Source organism: Oryx dammah, unplaced genomic scaffold (genome assembly GCF_014754425.2).
Source record: "Oryx dammah isolate SB20612 unplaced genomic scaffold, SCBI_Odam_1.1 HiC_scaffold_1, whole genome shotgun sequence".
Taxonomy (NCBI): domain Eukaryota; kingdom Metazoa; phylum Chordata; class Mammalia; order Artiodactyla; family Bovidae; genus Oryx; species Oryx dammah.
This window is the reverse complement of record NW_024070185.1, coordinates 98,371,778-98,388,596: the sequence shown is the minus strand read 5'-3', so window position 1 is coordinate 98,388,596 and position 16,819 is coordinate 98,371,778. Positions and strand designations below refer to the sequence as shown.

The 16,819-nt window shown below is 38.4% G+C and overlaps 1 protein-coding gene across 1 annotated transcript in view; it reads right to left on the bottom strand.

Moving 5' to 3' along the window:
- MUSK (muscle associated receptor tyrosine kinase) overlaps positions 1 to 16,274 on the bottom strand; it is a 93,294-nt gene extending 77,020 nt beyond the window's left edge. Inside the window, exons 1-2 of the mRNA XM_040238549.1 lie at positions 16,027 to 16,274; positions 2,812 to 2,938 (exon numbers count right to left, since the gene is read on the bottom strand). Coding sequence (XP_040094483.1) covers positions 2,812 to 2,938; positions 16,027 to 16,105 — 206 coding nt within the window. The 5' untranslated portion in view covers positions 16,106 to 16,274. The remainder of the gene's footprint in view (positions 1 to 2,811; positions 2,939 to 16,026) is intronic.
- Between the last annotated feature and the right edge of the window lie 545 nt (positions 16,275 to 16,819).

Genomic DNA, 16,819 nt, shown 5'->3' with positions numbered 1-16,819 from the left:
TTTGCATGCTATGTCGCTTCAGTCGTGTCTGACTCTTTGCAACCTATCGACCAGGAGTGCAGCCTGCCAGGCTTCTCTGTGCGTGGGATTCTCCAGGCAAGAAAACTGGAGTGGATGGCCATGATCAAGCCCACAACTCTTACGTCTCTGCATTGGCAGGCAGATTCTTAAGCACTCGTGCCACCTAATAGTGAGGGTCCTTAAAAGATGAGAGAGGGAAGCAGGAGGATCAGAGAATGAGATGTGATGAGACTGGAGTTATGCAGTTGCTGGCTTTCAAAATGAAGCAAAGGGCCAAGAAATGCAGGCAAGGAATCAGATTTTCCTCTAGTGCCTCCAGAAAGAATGCAGCCCTGTCAACACCTTGATTTTAGCCCAAAGAGACCGATTTCAGACTTCTGAACTCCAAAACTGTGAGATAATAAATTTGTGTTGTATCAAACCACTAATTTTATGGTAATTTGTTATAGCAGAAATGGGAAAAAATAATACAACCTGAAAACAAAAAATGTAAAGGAAATGGATTCTTGATTTCGAATTCGATGGATGGTCCCCATCACACACTGATTTTAAAGAGGAAAAAGAGATATAGTAATTTTTGGTCTATGTGACTAAGGATGATATAATCACTGGGTAGTTTATTAAATCACTTTAAATAACTGGGGATAGCCATGATACTGACTCTCATGTAATTTTTGCTTTGCTTTTATTTTTTGCTATGTTTAAGTTTGCATGGAAAATGTGAATATTGGAATATTTTGCAGATGTGGTTGTGGACTAAGAGTCCAGCCACTCTGTGAAATAGAAACTTTCAAGATTTATAATCTGTTGTATCATTGCTGCTTAAAGTATATAAATTGCTTGTAGATTGTGAGGGACATAAGTATAATTTTCAAAATATAAATTATTTTCCTCTTTCTTATTGAAGTATAGTTGATTTACAGTATTATATTAGTTTCAGGTGTACATAGCCTAGTGATTCAGTATGTTTACAGATTATACTCCATTAAAAGTTATTACAAGATAATGGCTATAGTTCCCTGTGCTATACAGTATATCCTGTTGCACACACACACACACACACACGTATCTCTTAATCCCGTACCCCTAATTTGCACTCCCCTTCCCTCTCCCCTTTGGTAACCATTAGTTTATTTTCTATGTGAGTCTCTTTCTGTTTTGCACATACATTCATTTGTATTACTTTTTAGATTCCATCTGTGGGTGGTAGCATACAGTCTTTGCTGTTCTCTGACTTATTTCATTAAGCATAATATTCTCTTAAGTCTATACACCCTGGTGCAAATGACAGAATTTCATTCTTTTTTATGGCTGAGTAAGCTTCCATTGTAAATATGTACCACATCTTCTTTACCTGTTCATCTGTTATGGACACTTGGGTTTCCTCCATGTCTTGACTATTGGAAATAGTACTGCTATGAATTTGGGGTGCATGTACTTTTTCAAATTAGTGTTTTCCTTTTTTTCTGGATTATACCCTGGAGTAGAATGACTAGATCATACAGTACGTGTATTATTAGCTTTTTGAGACGCCTCCATACTGTTTTCCAGAGAGGCCATACCGGCTTGCATTCTCATCAATAGTGTGTAAGGGTTTCGTTTTCACCACATCCTCTCCAACATTTGTTATTTGTAGACTTTTTGATGATAGTCAACCCAACTGGTGTGACGTGATATATCATTGTTGTTTCTCTAATAACTAGTGATGTAGAGCACCGTTTTTTGTGCCTGTTGGCTGTCTATATGTCTTTGTGAAGGATGTCTGTTCAGCTCTTTTGCCCATTTTTTGAGTGGGTTTTTTGTTTTTATTTTTGGATATTGAATTGTAGGAGCAGTTTACTTATTTTGGATATTAACTCCTTATTGGTTATATAATTTGCAAATATTTTCTCCCATTCTGTAGGTTGTCTTTTTGTTTCATTGGGTATTTTAAATTGATTTAATAAACTGTATTTCAAGCATCTTAATTTGGTTTATAAGCCTTCCTATTCCAGGATTTCTGAGATAACTTGCCTGATAGAGTACTTGAAGGTTTCCATAACCCAGGGTAATTTCCCACATTACAGCACATATAATAGGAGAAAATACAAAATTTCAGTTAAAGTTTAGTGAAAACAAACACATAATTTTTCGCCATCCAAGTTCATGGACCCCAGCCTATGGAGCAGTTAAACACTCTAGCCCTAACTCAAGGTATGTGGCCTTCTAGAAAGCTTGTGGTTCCCTTTGTTACAGATATTTTGGAGTATTTTTGGTCAGATAGCTATTGTAATGAGGAAAGTATAGTATAACCTTTATACGCCAAGTAGAAATTTTACTGTTTGAGAGGTTACCTCACTATATACATCTGGAGTCCTTTCTGACTTTCAAAAGAAAAAGTAATGGTTACCTAGAGGTCAGATTCCTAGATAAAATGCATGACTTGATTGGGATATTGAAAGTACAGGAGATGAGGCTGGGGCCTATTAACTCCCCAGAATGTCCTGGAACATGTACCCCCAGAATTAGGATACCACAGTGTTTTCTAATTACTGTGAAATTTCCTCTAGGACCTAACCTGGATCTAGGAAACAGCCCTGACTCTGCCATATCAGTTAAATCACTTTACATTGGACAATTCCCTTAACCTCACTGAAGTTCAGATCTTACATTTATCAAATGTGGGAGTTACATTTTAAATATTCTAGAAGGTGAACTTTACTACTGCCAAGAGCTGTGATTGCATTTACGACAAAGATAAATCCCAAGGCAGCCTTGGTCATTCTTGGTGAAAAAAGGCAGAATACTTACTTAATGAGAATTTTATTTCTGGTCCAGGAAATTTCAGGCTGGGGGTAGGATTCCACTGCACACATGAAAGTAGCAACTTCTTCAACTAAGGCGTCCACTGTTTCAAGAGGAGTGGTGATGACAGGGGCTGAAAGGAGAGGAGAAGTGAAAGGAGAGCATTCTGCGGGGCTGCTTCCTAACCCTTCTGTACGCAGTCAGGCTTCCCTTGTGGCTCAGCTGGTAAAGAATCCACCTGCAATGCAGGAGACCTGGATTCAATCCCTGGGTTGGGAAGATCCACTGGAAAAGGGAAGACTACCCACTCCAGTATTCTGGCCTGGTGAACTCCATGGTCTGTATAGTCCACAGGATCACAAAGAGTCCAACATGACTGAGCAAATTTCACTTTCACTGTAAGCAGTCAGAGGCCACAGTGGACCTGAATAAGAATGATGTTGCCCCATAGCAAAAATTTGCCAAAAGGGGGGAAGAATTTTATACAGAGGATTTTGTTGCTGCTTTCAAACTAAGCATTTGAGAATCAAAAGAGGAGGCTCTAAGAAGAGTTGGGCTTAGAATTTATTATATATGAGTGGAGGCAGAGCCTGGTTTTGTGAAGCCCAGAGTTAATATAATTTAGATATCCTTTTTAGGAAAAAATATATACAATTATGTATACAAAATATCTATTGCCTCTCTCACATCAGTCAACTGGAAGAAAAGTGTCACTGATGGGAAGTTCGTGTGAAAAGAGGAAGCCATCTTAACAATTCCTGTTTAAAAATCATTTTTCCCAAATTTCAATAAAATACATTAATGCATATTATTCATATTGTATTTTATTCAATAAAATACAATATGAACACTTTGCTAGAGACCATTGGAAGTCTTCAAAGGGAGCTCCTGCAAATGAGAAGCTTTGAAGCTGAAGCTTCGTTGGATTTATAGAGGATCCACATAGCTACAAACAGATTAGGAAAAGACTCAGTAATATAAAGGCAAATAATCCAAAATAACCCAAACAAAAAAAATGAGCAGACGCTGAATCAACCTGTCTCCAAAGAATATATACAGATGGACAACAAGCACATAAAAAGGTACTCAACATGATTAGCCTTTGAGGAAATGCAAATCAAAACCACTCTAAGATACTACTTCACATACTGTAGAATGGTTATAAATCAAAAAATACATAACAATAGATGTTGGCAAGGATGTGGAAAAATTAGAACCTGTGTGCGCTGTTGGTGGGAAAGTAAATTGGCACAGCCACTTGTGTAAAGCAGGATGGTGGTTGCTCAAATAATTAAGCAGAGAATTAATATGTGTGTTAGTCACTCAGTTGTATTTGACTCTTTGTGACCCCATGGACTGTAGCCCACCAGGCTCCTCTGTTCATGGAATTAATATATGATCCAGAAATTTCACTTCTGGGTATACATATGTCCAAAATAAGTGAAAGCAGTAACTCAAATAGATGGGGCTTCCCAGGTGGCACTATTGGTAAAGAATGTAGGAGATGTAAAAGATGAGGGTTCAATCCCTGGGTCAGGAAGATCCCCTGGAGGAGGAAATGGCAACCCACTCCAGTATTCTTGCCTGGAGAAAACCATGGACAGAGGAACCTGGCAGGCTACAGTCCTGGGGGTCACAAAGAGTCAAACACAACTGAGTGACTAACAGAGGGGTTAGTCACTCAGAGGGGTTGCACAGAGATGGACAGGACTGAAGTGACTTAGCACGCATGCACTCAAATAGATATTTATACACCGATGCTCAGGTGGAGCTAGTGATAAAGGACCTGCCTGCCAGTGCAGGAGACAGAAGAGACGCAGGTTGATCCCTGAGGCGGGAAGATCCCCTGAAGGAGGAAATGGCAACCCACTCCAGTATCCATGCCTGGAGAATCCCATGGACAGAGAGGCCTGGCAGGCTACACTCCATAGGGTCACAAAGAGTCACATGACTGAAGTGACTTTGCATACACGCAGAGGGCGAAAACTCCACAAAATAAGAGCAAATTGGCACACTGGGCATAGAAAATGCATGCCTAGTGGCTGTATCAATTTACATTCTCACCAACAGTGCAAGAGGGTTCCCTTTTCTCCACATCCTCTCCAGCATTTACTGTTTGATTTTTTTGACAATGGCCGTTCTGACTCGTGTGAGGTGGTACATCATTGTAGGGGAAAAAAATGCATTCAGTTTCTAAATGAAACTTATCTTCTCAGTAAACTCAGAGCCTGAGGGTCCCATTTAACCCATATCTCTTTTGTGAGTGTAAATTTTTTCACGAGGTCCAGTTCAAGTATCGTCTCCTCCCAATCTCCCTGTCTTGCTAGATAGAACCAAATACCGTTTTCTTTAACCTTGGGTCATCCTATTTATGTCACTCTTCTAGCACTTGCCACACATATGCTCTTAGAATGATTTGTTTATGTTTCTGTCCCATGCTAAGTTATAAAAACCTTGACCTTTGGGTCAGGAACCATGTCTCAGACTTCTCTATCTGGAGGGCTAGCACATTGACTAATGTATTGTTTAAATGAACCAAACTCTATTTCTGAGAACTTTATAAAAGGCATACATTTTCTTTAAAGATTGAGAAGAGAATAACTGAAAGAAGAGGGAAGAATTTTTAGGTGAGATGACATCTTTTATGTTTTATATCTAGGCATTGAGGCCCACCCTCTCCTCCAACTTTGCACTAAAATAACAGTTAAAATATACAGAATGCAGTACAAAGAAATAAAGAATGAAAAGTATTAATAGTTAAGAGACATAAAGATGGACAAAAGTTAATAAACTTCTAATAGAAGTCCAGAAAAATAAAATAGAAGAAATAGCATAGAAGTAAAATGTAAAGGGGTAAATTGCTGATTATTTTTCAAACTTGAAAAATAAAGCAGAATATTCCGGTTGAAAGTTTCTATCAAGCATCAAGCCAGATAAAGAAAAATTAATTCATTCTTAGATACACTATATTAAAACTGTAGAAAATTAAAGATAATGAAAATCTTAAACCTTACTAGAAAGAAAAGATCAATTACTTTAAGAAGAATGCCAGTTAGGCTCACTTGGTATTATTTGGCAACAACTGATCCCAAAAGGCATTGGAGTAATAGTTTTAAAAGGTTGAGAAAAAAAATCACTGCTAGCCTGGAAATCTATAGCCAAATTAGATAATCATTTTTTAAAATGAAGACAAAATAAACATGCAGACAAATGTTTACCACTGAGACCTTTTCTGAAACAGTTACCAAAAGTATATAATCTCTGTAAGAAATAACTTGTACCCAGAAGAAAGGGGCCAGGGACAAGAAACTATAGTAAGCATTTGTTGTTCAATCATTAAGTCATGTCTGACTCTTTTGCCACCCTATGGACTGTAATCTGCCAGGCTCCTCTGTCCATAGGATTTTCCAGGCAAGAATACTGGAACAGGTTGCCATTTCCTTCTTCAGGGTTCTTCCTGACCCAGGGATCAAACCTGCATCTCCTGGATTGGCAGGAGGATTATTTACAACTGAGCCATTATAGTAAGCATGCTGCTGCTGCTGCTGCTAAGTCGCTTCAGTCGTGCCCGACTCTGTGCAACCCCATAGACGGCAGCCCACCAGGCTCCCCCGTCCCTGGGATTCTCCAGGCAAGAACACTGGAGTGGGTTGCCATTTCCTTCTCCAATGCATGAAAGTGAAAAGTGAAAGTGAAGTCTCTCAGTCATGTCCGACTCTTAGTGAACCCATGGACTGCAGCCTACCAGGCTCCTCCATCCATGGGATTTTCCAGGCAAGAGTACTGGAGTGGGTTGCCATTGCCTTCTCCACACAGTAAGCATAGATGGTGGTAAAATAAAACTGCAATTTTAGATATTGTGGAATATATTTTTTAAAAGCTCAATAATTTTTATATTAAAAAAAAGTGGAACTAGAATTCTAGGTAAACAATTATAAGATGAAAATATAGGGGAGAAATTCATCAGATTGTTAAAACATTCTAAGTTCTTTTCTGTAAGCAGGAAGATGAAAAATACTGAATAACTACAAATGTGGGAAGATAATATAAAGTTAGAAGCATACTGTTAAAATTTCATTATTCTTACCATCAAAATAATAGATTAAAAATCAAAATTTCCAAAGCAACAGGAGAACAAAAGAAACTAAAACTGTATCAATTAAAAAAAAAAATGAAGAAGCAGAAAAGGAGGATAAATGAGTCAAGAACAGGTGTGGTTAACAGAGGATACAAATTAATTTGTAATAAACATGCCCAAATACATCTGAAATCACAGTAAACACCCATGGTATGAACTGATCTGTAGAAAGACAGATATGTGATTAAAACCCACAAAAGACATATCTAATTATTTTAAAACAAATTTTGCAAATAAAGAGAATGGAAAATATATATGAAGTAAACACTACTCAAAGTGATAAAGCAATAGAGTAATAGTACTAATATAAGATGAACTTCAGTATAAAGTGATAAGCATTTGAAGAGTGAAGAAAGACTTCTTAATGATAAAAGAAACAATCCATCAACAAGATAACAATCAAGACATTTAATTATTTAAAAATACAGACTCAGGACTTCTGGTAGTCCAGTGGTTAAAGAATCCGCCTTGCAATGCAGGAGATGCAGGTTCAATCCCTGGTCCAGGAACTAAGATCCCACATGTTGCTGGGCAACTGAAGCCCATGCGCACCACAATTGCACTGAGCCTGCAACACCACAGCTGGAGTCCATGGGCTGCAATGAAATGTCCCAAGTGCCACAGCTAAGACCCAGCACAGCCAAGTTAAATAAGTAAGTAATTTAATAAATATAGACTCAAAATAAACAACTCAAACTTAAATTAGTATTACCAGGAGATATTATAATGAAGTAATAGGCTCCAATGGAGAAGGCAATGGCACCCAACTCTATTACTCTTGCCTGGAAAATCCCATGGACGGAGGAGCCTGGTAGGCTGCAGTCCATGGGGTCGCGAAGAGTTGGACATGACTGAGCGACTTCACTTTCACTTTTCACTTTCATGCATTGGAGAAGGAAATGGTAACCCACTCCAGTGTTCTTGCCTGAAGAATCCCAGGGATGGGGAAGCCTGGTGAGCTGCCATCTATGGGGTCACACAGAGTCAGACACGACTGAAGTGACTTAGCAGCAATAGGCTCCGAAAATTTTAAAGAAAATTATACACACCTACACACATAGGAATGGAAAAATGGATGAACTCCAAGATGTTATTATCATTTATCTCCTATTTGTGAGCATTATGTATAAATTTTTATCTTTGTCTTGCTATATCTTACAGCAAAATATTATGACATATTATATATTAAAATATATAAAATTAATATATATTATTGGGCTTCCCTGGTGGCTCAATAATAAAAACCCAACTGCCAGTGCAGGAGATGCAGGCTCAAATCCCTGGGTTGGGAAGATCCCCTGGAGAAGGAAATGGCAACCCACTCCAGTATTGGATATTCTTTTGCCTGGGAAATTCCATGAACATAGGAGCCTGGCAGGCTAAAGTCCTTGGGGTTACAAAGAGTTGAACATGACTGAGCATGGAGATGAATATATATTATCTTCATAATAAAAATTATAGGATGTAATCCAAATGCCACAGAAATGTTAATTTTCCAATGCAATGGAAGTAAATTTGTAATTGATAAAAGTTTTAGAAAGTCAACCTCTTAAAAAAAGCTAGATTTTTCTAAACAACTGATGAACAAAATAAGTGATCAATTGCATAGTCACATACATAGTGATTAAAAACATCATATGATAATAAGGTTGTAGGTAATGATGGACCTGAAGGATAATGGATAATATTGAATGCTTTCATTGTTTAAAAAGAAAGACAGACTACTGAGGAACTGCTTCCCTGGTGGCTCAGTGGTAAAGAACCCGCCTGCCAGTACGGGAGATGTGGGTTTGATCCCTAGGTGAGGAAGATCCCTGGGAGAAGGAAATGGCAACCCACTCCAGTATTCTTGCCTAGGAAATCCCCCAGACAGAAGAGCCTGGCAGATTACCGTCTATGGGGTTGCAAAAGAGTCAGACATGACTTAGTGACTAAACAACAAGAACAAAACAGGAATTAGACAGTGAGAAGCTCTAGCCCAGGGATTGAATCCAAATCCCTGCTCCATCACTTCCCATCTCCACTGGGTCACTTAACTAGTTGCCTTGGCCTCTTTAGCTGTAGACAGAGATAACGATAAAACCATTGCATCAGCTTGGCATCAAGAGCTTCTTGATGAAAGAGGAGAGTCAAAAAGTTGACTTAAAACTCGGCATTCAGAAAACTAAGATCATGGCATCCAGCCCCATCACTTCATGGCAAATAGGTGGGGAAACAATGGAAGCAGTGACAGACTTTATTTTCTTGGGCTCCAAAATCACTGCAGAGGGAGACTGCAGCTGTGAAATTAAAAGACGCTTGCTCCTTGGAAGAAAAGCTATGACAAACCTAGACAACATATTAAAAAGCAGAGACATTACTTTGCCAACAAAGGTCTGTCTAGTCAAGGCTATGGTTTTTCCAGCAGTCATGTATGGATGTGAGAGTTGGACTATAAAGAAAGCTGAGCACTGAAGAACTGACGCTTTTGAAGTGTGGTGTTGGAGAAGACTCTTGAGAGTCCCTTGGGCTGCAAGGAGATCAAACCAATCAATCCTTAAGGAAATCAATCCTGAATATTCATTGGAAGGACTGATGCTGAAGCTGAAACTCCAGTACTTTGGCCACCTGATGTGAAGAGCTGACTCATTTGAAAAGACCCTGATGCTGGGAAAGATTGGAGGTTGGAGGAGAAGGGATCAACAGAGGATGAGATAGTTGGATGGCATCACTGACTTAATAGACATGAATTTGAGCAAGCTCTAGGAGTTGATGATGGACAGGGAAGCCTGGTGTGCTACAGTCCATGGGGTCACAAAAGAGTCGGACATGACTGAGCGACTGAACTGACTAAAGCTTGACATGATGATTACGTACAGTAAATAAACGTACATAATGCATTTAACATTGTTCTTGGCTCCTAGGGAGTAGTACATGTTATTTTATTCCATAATTTAGAGACAGAAACCTGAACTATTGAGTTATTCTCCTGGTTTCTGTGGCTCAGCTGGTAGAGAATCCACCTATAATGCAGGAGACACAAGAGATGCAGGTTTGATCCCTGCATCAGGAAGATCCCCTGGAGGAGGAAATGCTAACCCACTCCAGTACTCTTGCCTGAAAAATCCCATGGACAGAGAAGCCTGATGGGCTACAGTCCAAAGGGTAGCAAAGAGTCAGACATGACTGAGCAACTAAGCATCCCCCCAAGAAAATCTCAAAATGGAAAGGTAATAGATGAATTTCACTGCACAAAACAGAATAATTGTACTCCTAACTGTGCAGAAGTGGAAAAAGAGGCTCACAGCTTCTGTGGTCTGCTGGAACTGGCTTATACTGGCTTGCAAGTGTCAAGTGTTAATTTTTCAGAAAGTTAACAAGGCAATTGAATAGAGCCATTATTTAAAACTAAATTATATAAATTTACATTTAAAATAACTATGTTAAAAACAAAGAAGTAATACTCAACGTTTATCACTTCCTGATTATTTTACTACATTTTTCTATTATCCATGTTATTGGGGTTATTTACATCTAATATCTGTAGAAATTACATACACAGCTGTGCTACTGTACATCTCCCAACCCAGTCTTTGTTTGTACCTTGAAGTCGGCTATGACTGAAGCATTTGCACTACAGCAGTCAACAAAGGCAACATATCAGGGCCTTGTTTTTTTCCTCAGAGAGGCACTAACCCAGGAACATATTCTACATTATCAATATCTTCAAATCTTACCATTTACAATGACTGTATAAATAGCATCCTGTTTATATAACAGTTCCTGGTAGGCAGCAGAATTGCATAAACAATCTTATTATATCTATTTTTTAGGGTATTAATGTGTTAATAGTCTGAAAGTATGGGTGACTTTCTCTCTTAGACTTTTGCATATCTTGTGTTTTCAGTTATCATTCTTAATGCCATGTATTATTTTTACTAAAACCCCCAAACTTGATTCATTAGTTTCTTCTCATTCAATATGCAGATCCAGAAGTGACAGAGGAAGCAGATATACTATTGATATTATCTTTCCAGGGAGGTGGCACAAACTCTGTTGAGGTCAGTTAAAATCAAAGAAATAAATCTTGGAATGTCTTGACAAGCTGAAACATGGAGAAATATATGAGTTATCACTAAGAACAGCTTCCTTTAGTGTTTAGTGGCATGATGGTTTTATGTGAGGTTTGATTGTGTTTTTAATAAGGTTAACATCTAAAATTAAGAACCTGCCATCAGCCACGAGTTATACTTTTCATTCATGATCTTATTTATTTATCACAATAAGCATAAAGGCAGATACTATTATTATTCTCATTTGCAGTTGAGGATTGAAGGCTATGCAAGGTTCAGTAACTTATCTAAACAAAATAACAGCAGGAAGTGATAGAACTGAATTTCATGGGTAAGGTTGATTAAAAATTCTTATCTTTTAACTCTAAGCTATACCATGTCTTCAGTGTAGTACTAGTTACTCACAGACAAGGGAAAAAATAAGACTGACATTAATATCAATTTCTATAAGCAAAATATTGTTGGTTAAGCCTACCTTGCCCACAGTCCAAAATTATCCAAACAAATCGCTTTTAAATTTTTACTGACACAATCACATAGTTGTATTTAATGATATTTATAGAATCAGCAGACTGTCTCTGCTTTCTTTCTACTGTCCAGCTTTCATCTCAGCCAGGGCCTATTTAAACTGGGACACTATTTCTCCCCTCTTTCCAAGGACCACATGAACAAATACATAAAAATGAACACAGTGCTTTTCTGTAAGTAAAGAGTAACTGAACTCGAATACTGGCTGCTGGATGAGACAGTTGTAATGTTATCCTTTTATGGACTGTAACACACGGTCGTTGCCATACCAACTTCAGATTGACCATTTGCGGATTGACATAACCAAATAACTGAGTAAACAGTCAGGTGTATTTGCTCCTTTCTGTTCTAGTAAAATTAGGGCTCAGACTTGGAACATATTCATGCTTTTCTAGCATCATGAATACAGTATTGTGTTTTCAGTATGAGAAAACACATAGGTATTAGAAAATTTTCAAATCCCCCACAGAAAGAGGATATTCAGTATTGCTCAACATTTGTCATATCTTAGACAAAACACATACTTCTGGTGATGTAATCAAATATGTTATTGTTTTATTATGAAGTCTCTGGAACTTATATAGGGTTCATTGATAATCTCAGTAGTTACTGTGCTGTGTTTAGTCACTTATCAATGGCATATCATTAATTCTTTGTCACAGAACACACTCTTGGTCTTTGCCTTCAGAAATGACGCTGAGGACAGGAAAGTAGGGATTCTGGGTCAGTCTGTTAGAATTTCTGAAACGACCTCTCCTAGGGGCATCCCTTCGGTATGAAGGCATGATTTCACAGGGACTCATCTAAAATGTGCCTGTTCCCCAGGAGGGGTCATTTCGCCAGTAGTTGACAGTCCTCCGCCTAGTGTATAACATTGTAAGCTGAACACTGGTAGGTACTTCACCTTAGGAGAAAACTGAGGCTCACAGTGAAGGCGTCTTTTCCTGAAAGAGACACCAAAAGGCATTGGGGACTAGAAAAAGGAAGTTGATCTTAACATTCTTTTCAAGGCCTGAAGTATCCTCCTTTCCCTTTCTTCATTTTTTGGCTTAGACGGCATGCTTTGTTGCCATATCGTCTCAGCTCCCTTACCCTCTAGTCCTTTAGCTGCATTGACCCTGGAAAGTACCAGTCTTGAACTAATCCAACCAGCTGTCCTCACTGCTCCTGTGTTCACAAAGTTATTGTTGAATAAAGTAATACAAGGGTGAAGATCAGGACCACTTATGGGGGTGCAGTCCCCAACCCCAGCATGGACATGTGGTCCTGCTACATTCTCTGGTCCACGTCTCTCATCTCTCTGAATGGGATCACTTCCTTTAGGTCCTCTATTCATCCTTCACTTATCACTTTCCCCCAATAACTGCATGTCCTATTTCACTGAGAAGTTGCCTACTTCACCACTGGATTTGTGGTAAAAATCTTGCCATTTCTGCACTTTGTTCTTTAAAGTCAATAATATTTAAAGCAACTGTTGTTTCCCCAAATATGGAATGAGTTACTCTTTCAGTGTATGTCAATATAAAACATTCATCCAGTACTCGGTGTCCCAGATTTCCGTGACAGCTATGCCCGTTCTGACTTAGTCATATGTCAAATCTGTGAATCCTATCCCTGTATACATATGATTTAGAAGAAATCACTAACATATATCTAAAGATAAATCACTTAAGACTCAAGAACTTCTAGGTATGATAGTAATGGGATAATTTCAAGAGTGGAGTTTGGACAGGAGTTCTTTGTGCATAGAACAGATTCAAAGTTGTTTCATGAACTCCCATACTCCTACAGAAAATCCCATTCTACACTTAGTACTTCCTGATAAAGTGTTAAATATTTTTGAAAAATGTGGTTAAGGCAAATGTTCAATGAAATGTTGGCTATTCTCATACATGACTGTTTATAAAATCCTCCTCCTTGTGGTTTGATACTGATTGAAAGTATCACCAGATAAAATGATTCAGAAAGACAGTGAACTTTCCTTTTGTCTTTGAACATTAGGAATCTAAATTAAACTAAAACTATAATAATAATAAGCTATTCTACAAAGTTGGTTATTAATTTTCTTGAAATCATATGCTGATGATTGGAAAAGAATCCACAGAATACTCTTGCACTATTTTAACTGTGTCAGTTTACTTTATGATATATTATAGTGCAGATGTCTTGATTCATTCACAATAAAGGACTTAGGAAAAAGGGGTACCACCTAAAAAACCTCTTCCCATTATTGCCTTCTGCCAAGAATAGAGAAAACAATAGATATCTACACAAAATAGATATTTCGTGTAGCATAATTTCATTACTGTTAATAGTACTAAAATAATCACATATTAATGTGTTTTTTGTATCAACATATTCCATGCACTTCAACATGTAAAATATTAAGGATTGTATTTTCATGATAGTGTTTATTCTCAGAACTGGTAAGTGTAGTTAATAAATGTTTGCTGTTCCAGGCCTGGTGTTTTGGCTAAGGCTGATGTTAAACCCATATTAATTTAGTTCTTTCAATAATACTCAAATACTCTCTTTGAGTAGGATAGACAAAAATATTGCTTTAATTTTTTGAGTTTACAATCTAATTAAAGCAGTAAATAAACTATAAACAAATAAACAAAGTTAGGGTAACAGTCTGGCTATTTTATTTAGAGCTCGGGATTTTGGCGTTGTTACATTTATGCCACTATATTTTGTGACTTTTCAAAATAGAAACAGTGTGCTTTACCTATAAAGTTTGGAAAGTACAAATCATCTCTTTCTAGATAGAAATTAGGAGGTTGGGTTTTGTTTTTCTCACGCATGGGATTCTAATTTGAATTAGAAAATCAACTGTTGTGTTCCTTGTAAGACTGGATTTCAGTACATTTTAGCATCTAACCATGTCATTTATATGTAACTTTATGGTTTAGAATAGCACAAATAAATTTACGACAATCCATAAGTCCAGACATCCAGGTGCTGCCCTTCCGGACATCCGTTGTGTGATCAGGAAGCATTAAAATAATCTGAAGCCAATGTTACGTCTTTCTGGCTATTATTAGCTATTTGAAAAGATATAGATTCTCTTTTATCTGGAGGTACCTTAAAGTATTAATTGACAAAAGTTTAAATGCATTGAAAGATACCCTTTTGTGCAGATAAAATAGAAAAAGAAAGCAATGAAACAACATAAATCTGTGAAATCAGACTGTTGGTGAAGAAAGCTCTATCTTCTTAGTATGTGAATTTTGACCTTGTGGTTCCAGAAATTCTAGTGAACCACAAAATCTATGCTATGTTTTCCATCTAACATACAATATGACTACCTTCGCTTATCTACACAATACAAACCCATTCAGTTCTTTGGTAAAGTAATATGAAGGGAAAATAATTCATTTGAATGTGTCATAAGTTCACAGAACTCTTTTTACTCACTCTAATGTGTTTAATTCCCTGGTGGCTCAATGGTAAAGAATCTCCCTACCAATGCAAGAGACGGGGGTTCTGTCCTTGGGTTGGGAAGATGCCCTGGAGATGGAAACAGCAACCCACTCCAGTATTCTTGCCTGGAGAAGCCCACGGACAGAGGAGCCTGAGGGGCTACAGTTCATGGGTTCGCAAAAGAGTTGGACATGACCGGGCTGCTAAACAATAGTCCATTTAATCAGAAAACTTTTTAATGTTTCTCCATTTGCTTTCTCATGTCTTTGTAAAAAGACTTCAATGAAGCCCTCAGTCACTTTGCAAATCACCTATTTTCCTGTCTTTCTTCCTGATTTGAAATACACTAGTCTCAGTTTCATAATATGCTGGCCAGAAACTGTGGACATTCTTGCTACTGCAACAGGTGTTTGTCAGTTTCTTAAGTTGCTTTCCTTTCCCCTGAGGTGGTGTTATTTCCGGTACATTCCAAAGCCTCTGAAAAAAAAAAACTTTTCACGGTCTCTTGCCAAACCAAATCATGACTCCAGCCTCCTATGGAGAACCCGTTGTTCTTCAGACTTTTATAGGCAACTTGTGTGCGTCTTTCTCTAATTTTCATTTGGGAGGAACTCAAATATTGATTAAGAGTTTTGCAAAGCTGAAACTGAAAATGGAAGTGATTTTTATTCAGAAGCAAACACTCTGGATGTCTGGGAGTGGGACTGATACATTCCTGGCAAACCTGATGTAAAAAGGTTTTCATCATCCATTTAGACCACCCTGAAGTTTGACATACACATAAACAAACTGACCTCAATAACTTGCAGTCTACCTGTTAATGTTTCCCTTACAAATGAGGACTCTATGCACTGAATGGCTCAACTTTTTATTGTCGAGCTTAAGCAGGGGATGGATAGCAGTAGAATGGAGACCATCCATCAATTGCTTATTTATATAGCTTTCTCCCTCTCCATATTCTGCACCCCCACTTCACCAAGTAAAACCCAAGCCTGCCCTCATGAATCAGTCACGATAGGAACACACGCATGCACCTTAGAACAGCCACAGGCAACAGGAAACAAGAGTGCTGAAACCAACCTTTTGGAAGTTTCTCAGTCCCGCTGAAGGCAACCAAAGTAAGAATATGTACCAGTGGAATGTTGACGAACTCTCTCATGATTAATCCAGGCTCAGGCAGCAGAAAGTTCTTTCTGGACAACGCAAGGAAAATGCCTCCACCGTTTACATTTTAAAGCATAGTTTGTTCCAAAAGGGTCGTCTGCTAATGACTGTTTGTGTCAGCAGCTCCACCGGCTCTAAGTATAATCAGGAATTCTCAGACTTAGCTGTAATGATAGACACGGCCAGCTGGTGAGTATCCCCTTAGGCCAGTAATGCAAGTGTAGGGCTGGAGGAACAAGGGAAAGAAAATCCCTCTAGAATCCCTTTTAAGACAGTAGCAGAAGGACAATACCAGATGCCTTTTGTAACCATCATTGTATTCCCTGAGGTATAGTTTTCCTGATCTTCTGAGTCAGCTCATCATCTCTCCTGTACTTATCTCAGAACTCTGGATGTATCTGAGCATGATTCCTCCCCAACTCTCGCTCCCCCACCTGCATCCATCCCATAATTAATTCCTACAGATTGTACCAACCTGATATGCCTTGATTTCCTCCCCTCCTTTGATTCTCACTGTTCTCAGCCTATCCCAGCCTCCCTTTCAGACATTCATCTTCTTGGAATGATGGTGGTCACCTCCTATCTGTTCTCTCTGCCTTGTGTCTCACTGTCCTCTCAGGCTACCCTGGTGACTCAGAGGGTAAAGAGTCCGCCTGCAATGCAGGAGACCCAAGTTTGATCTCTGGGTCGGGAAGATCCCCTGGAGAAG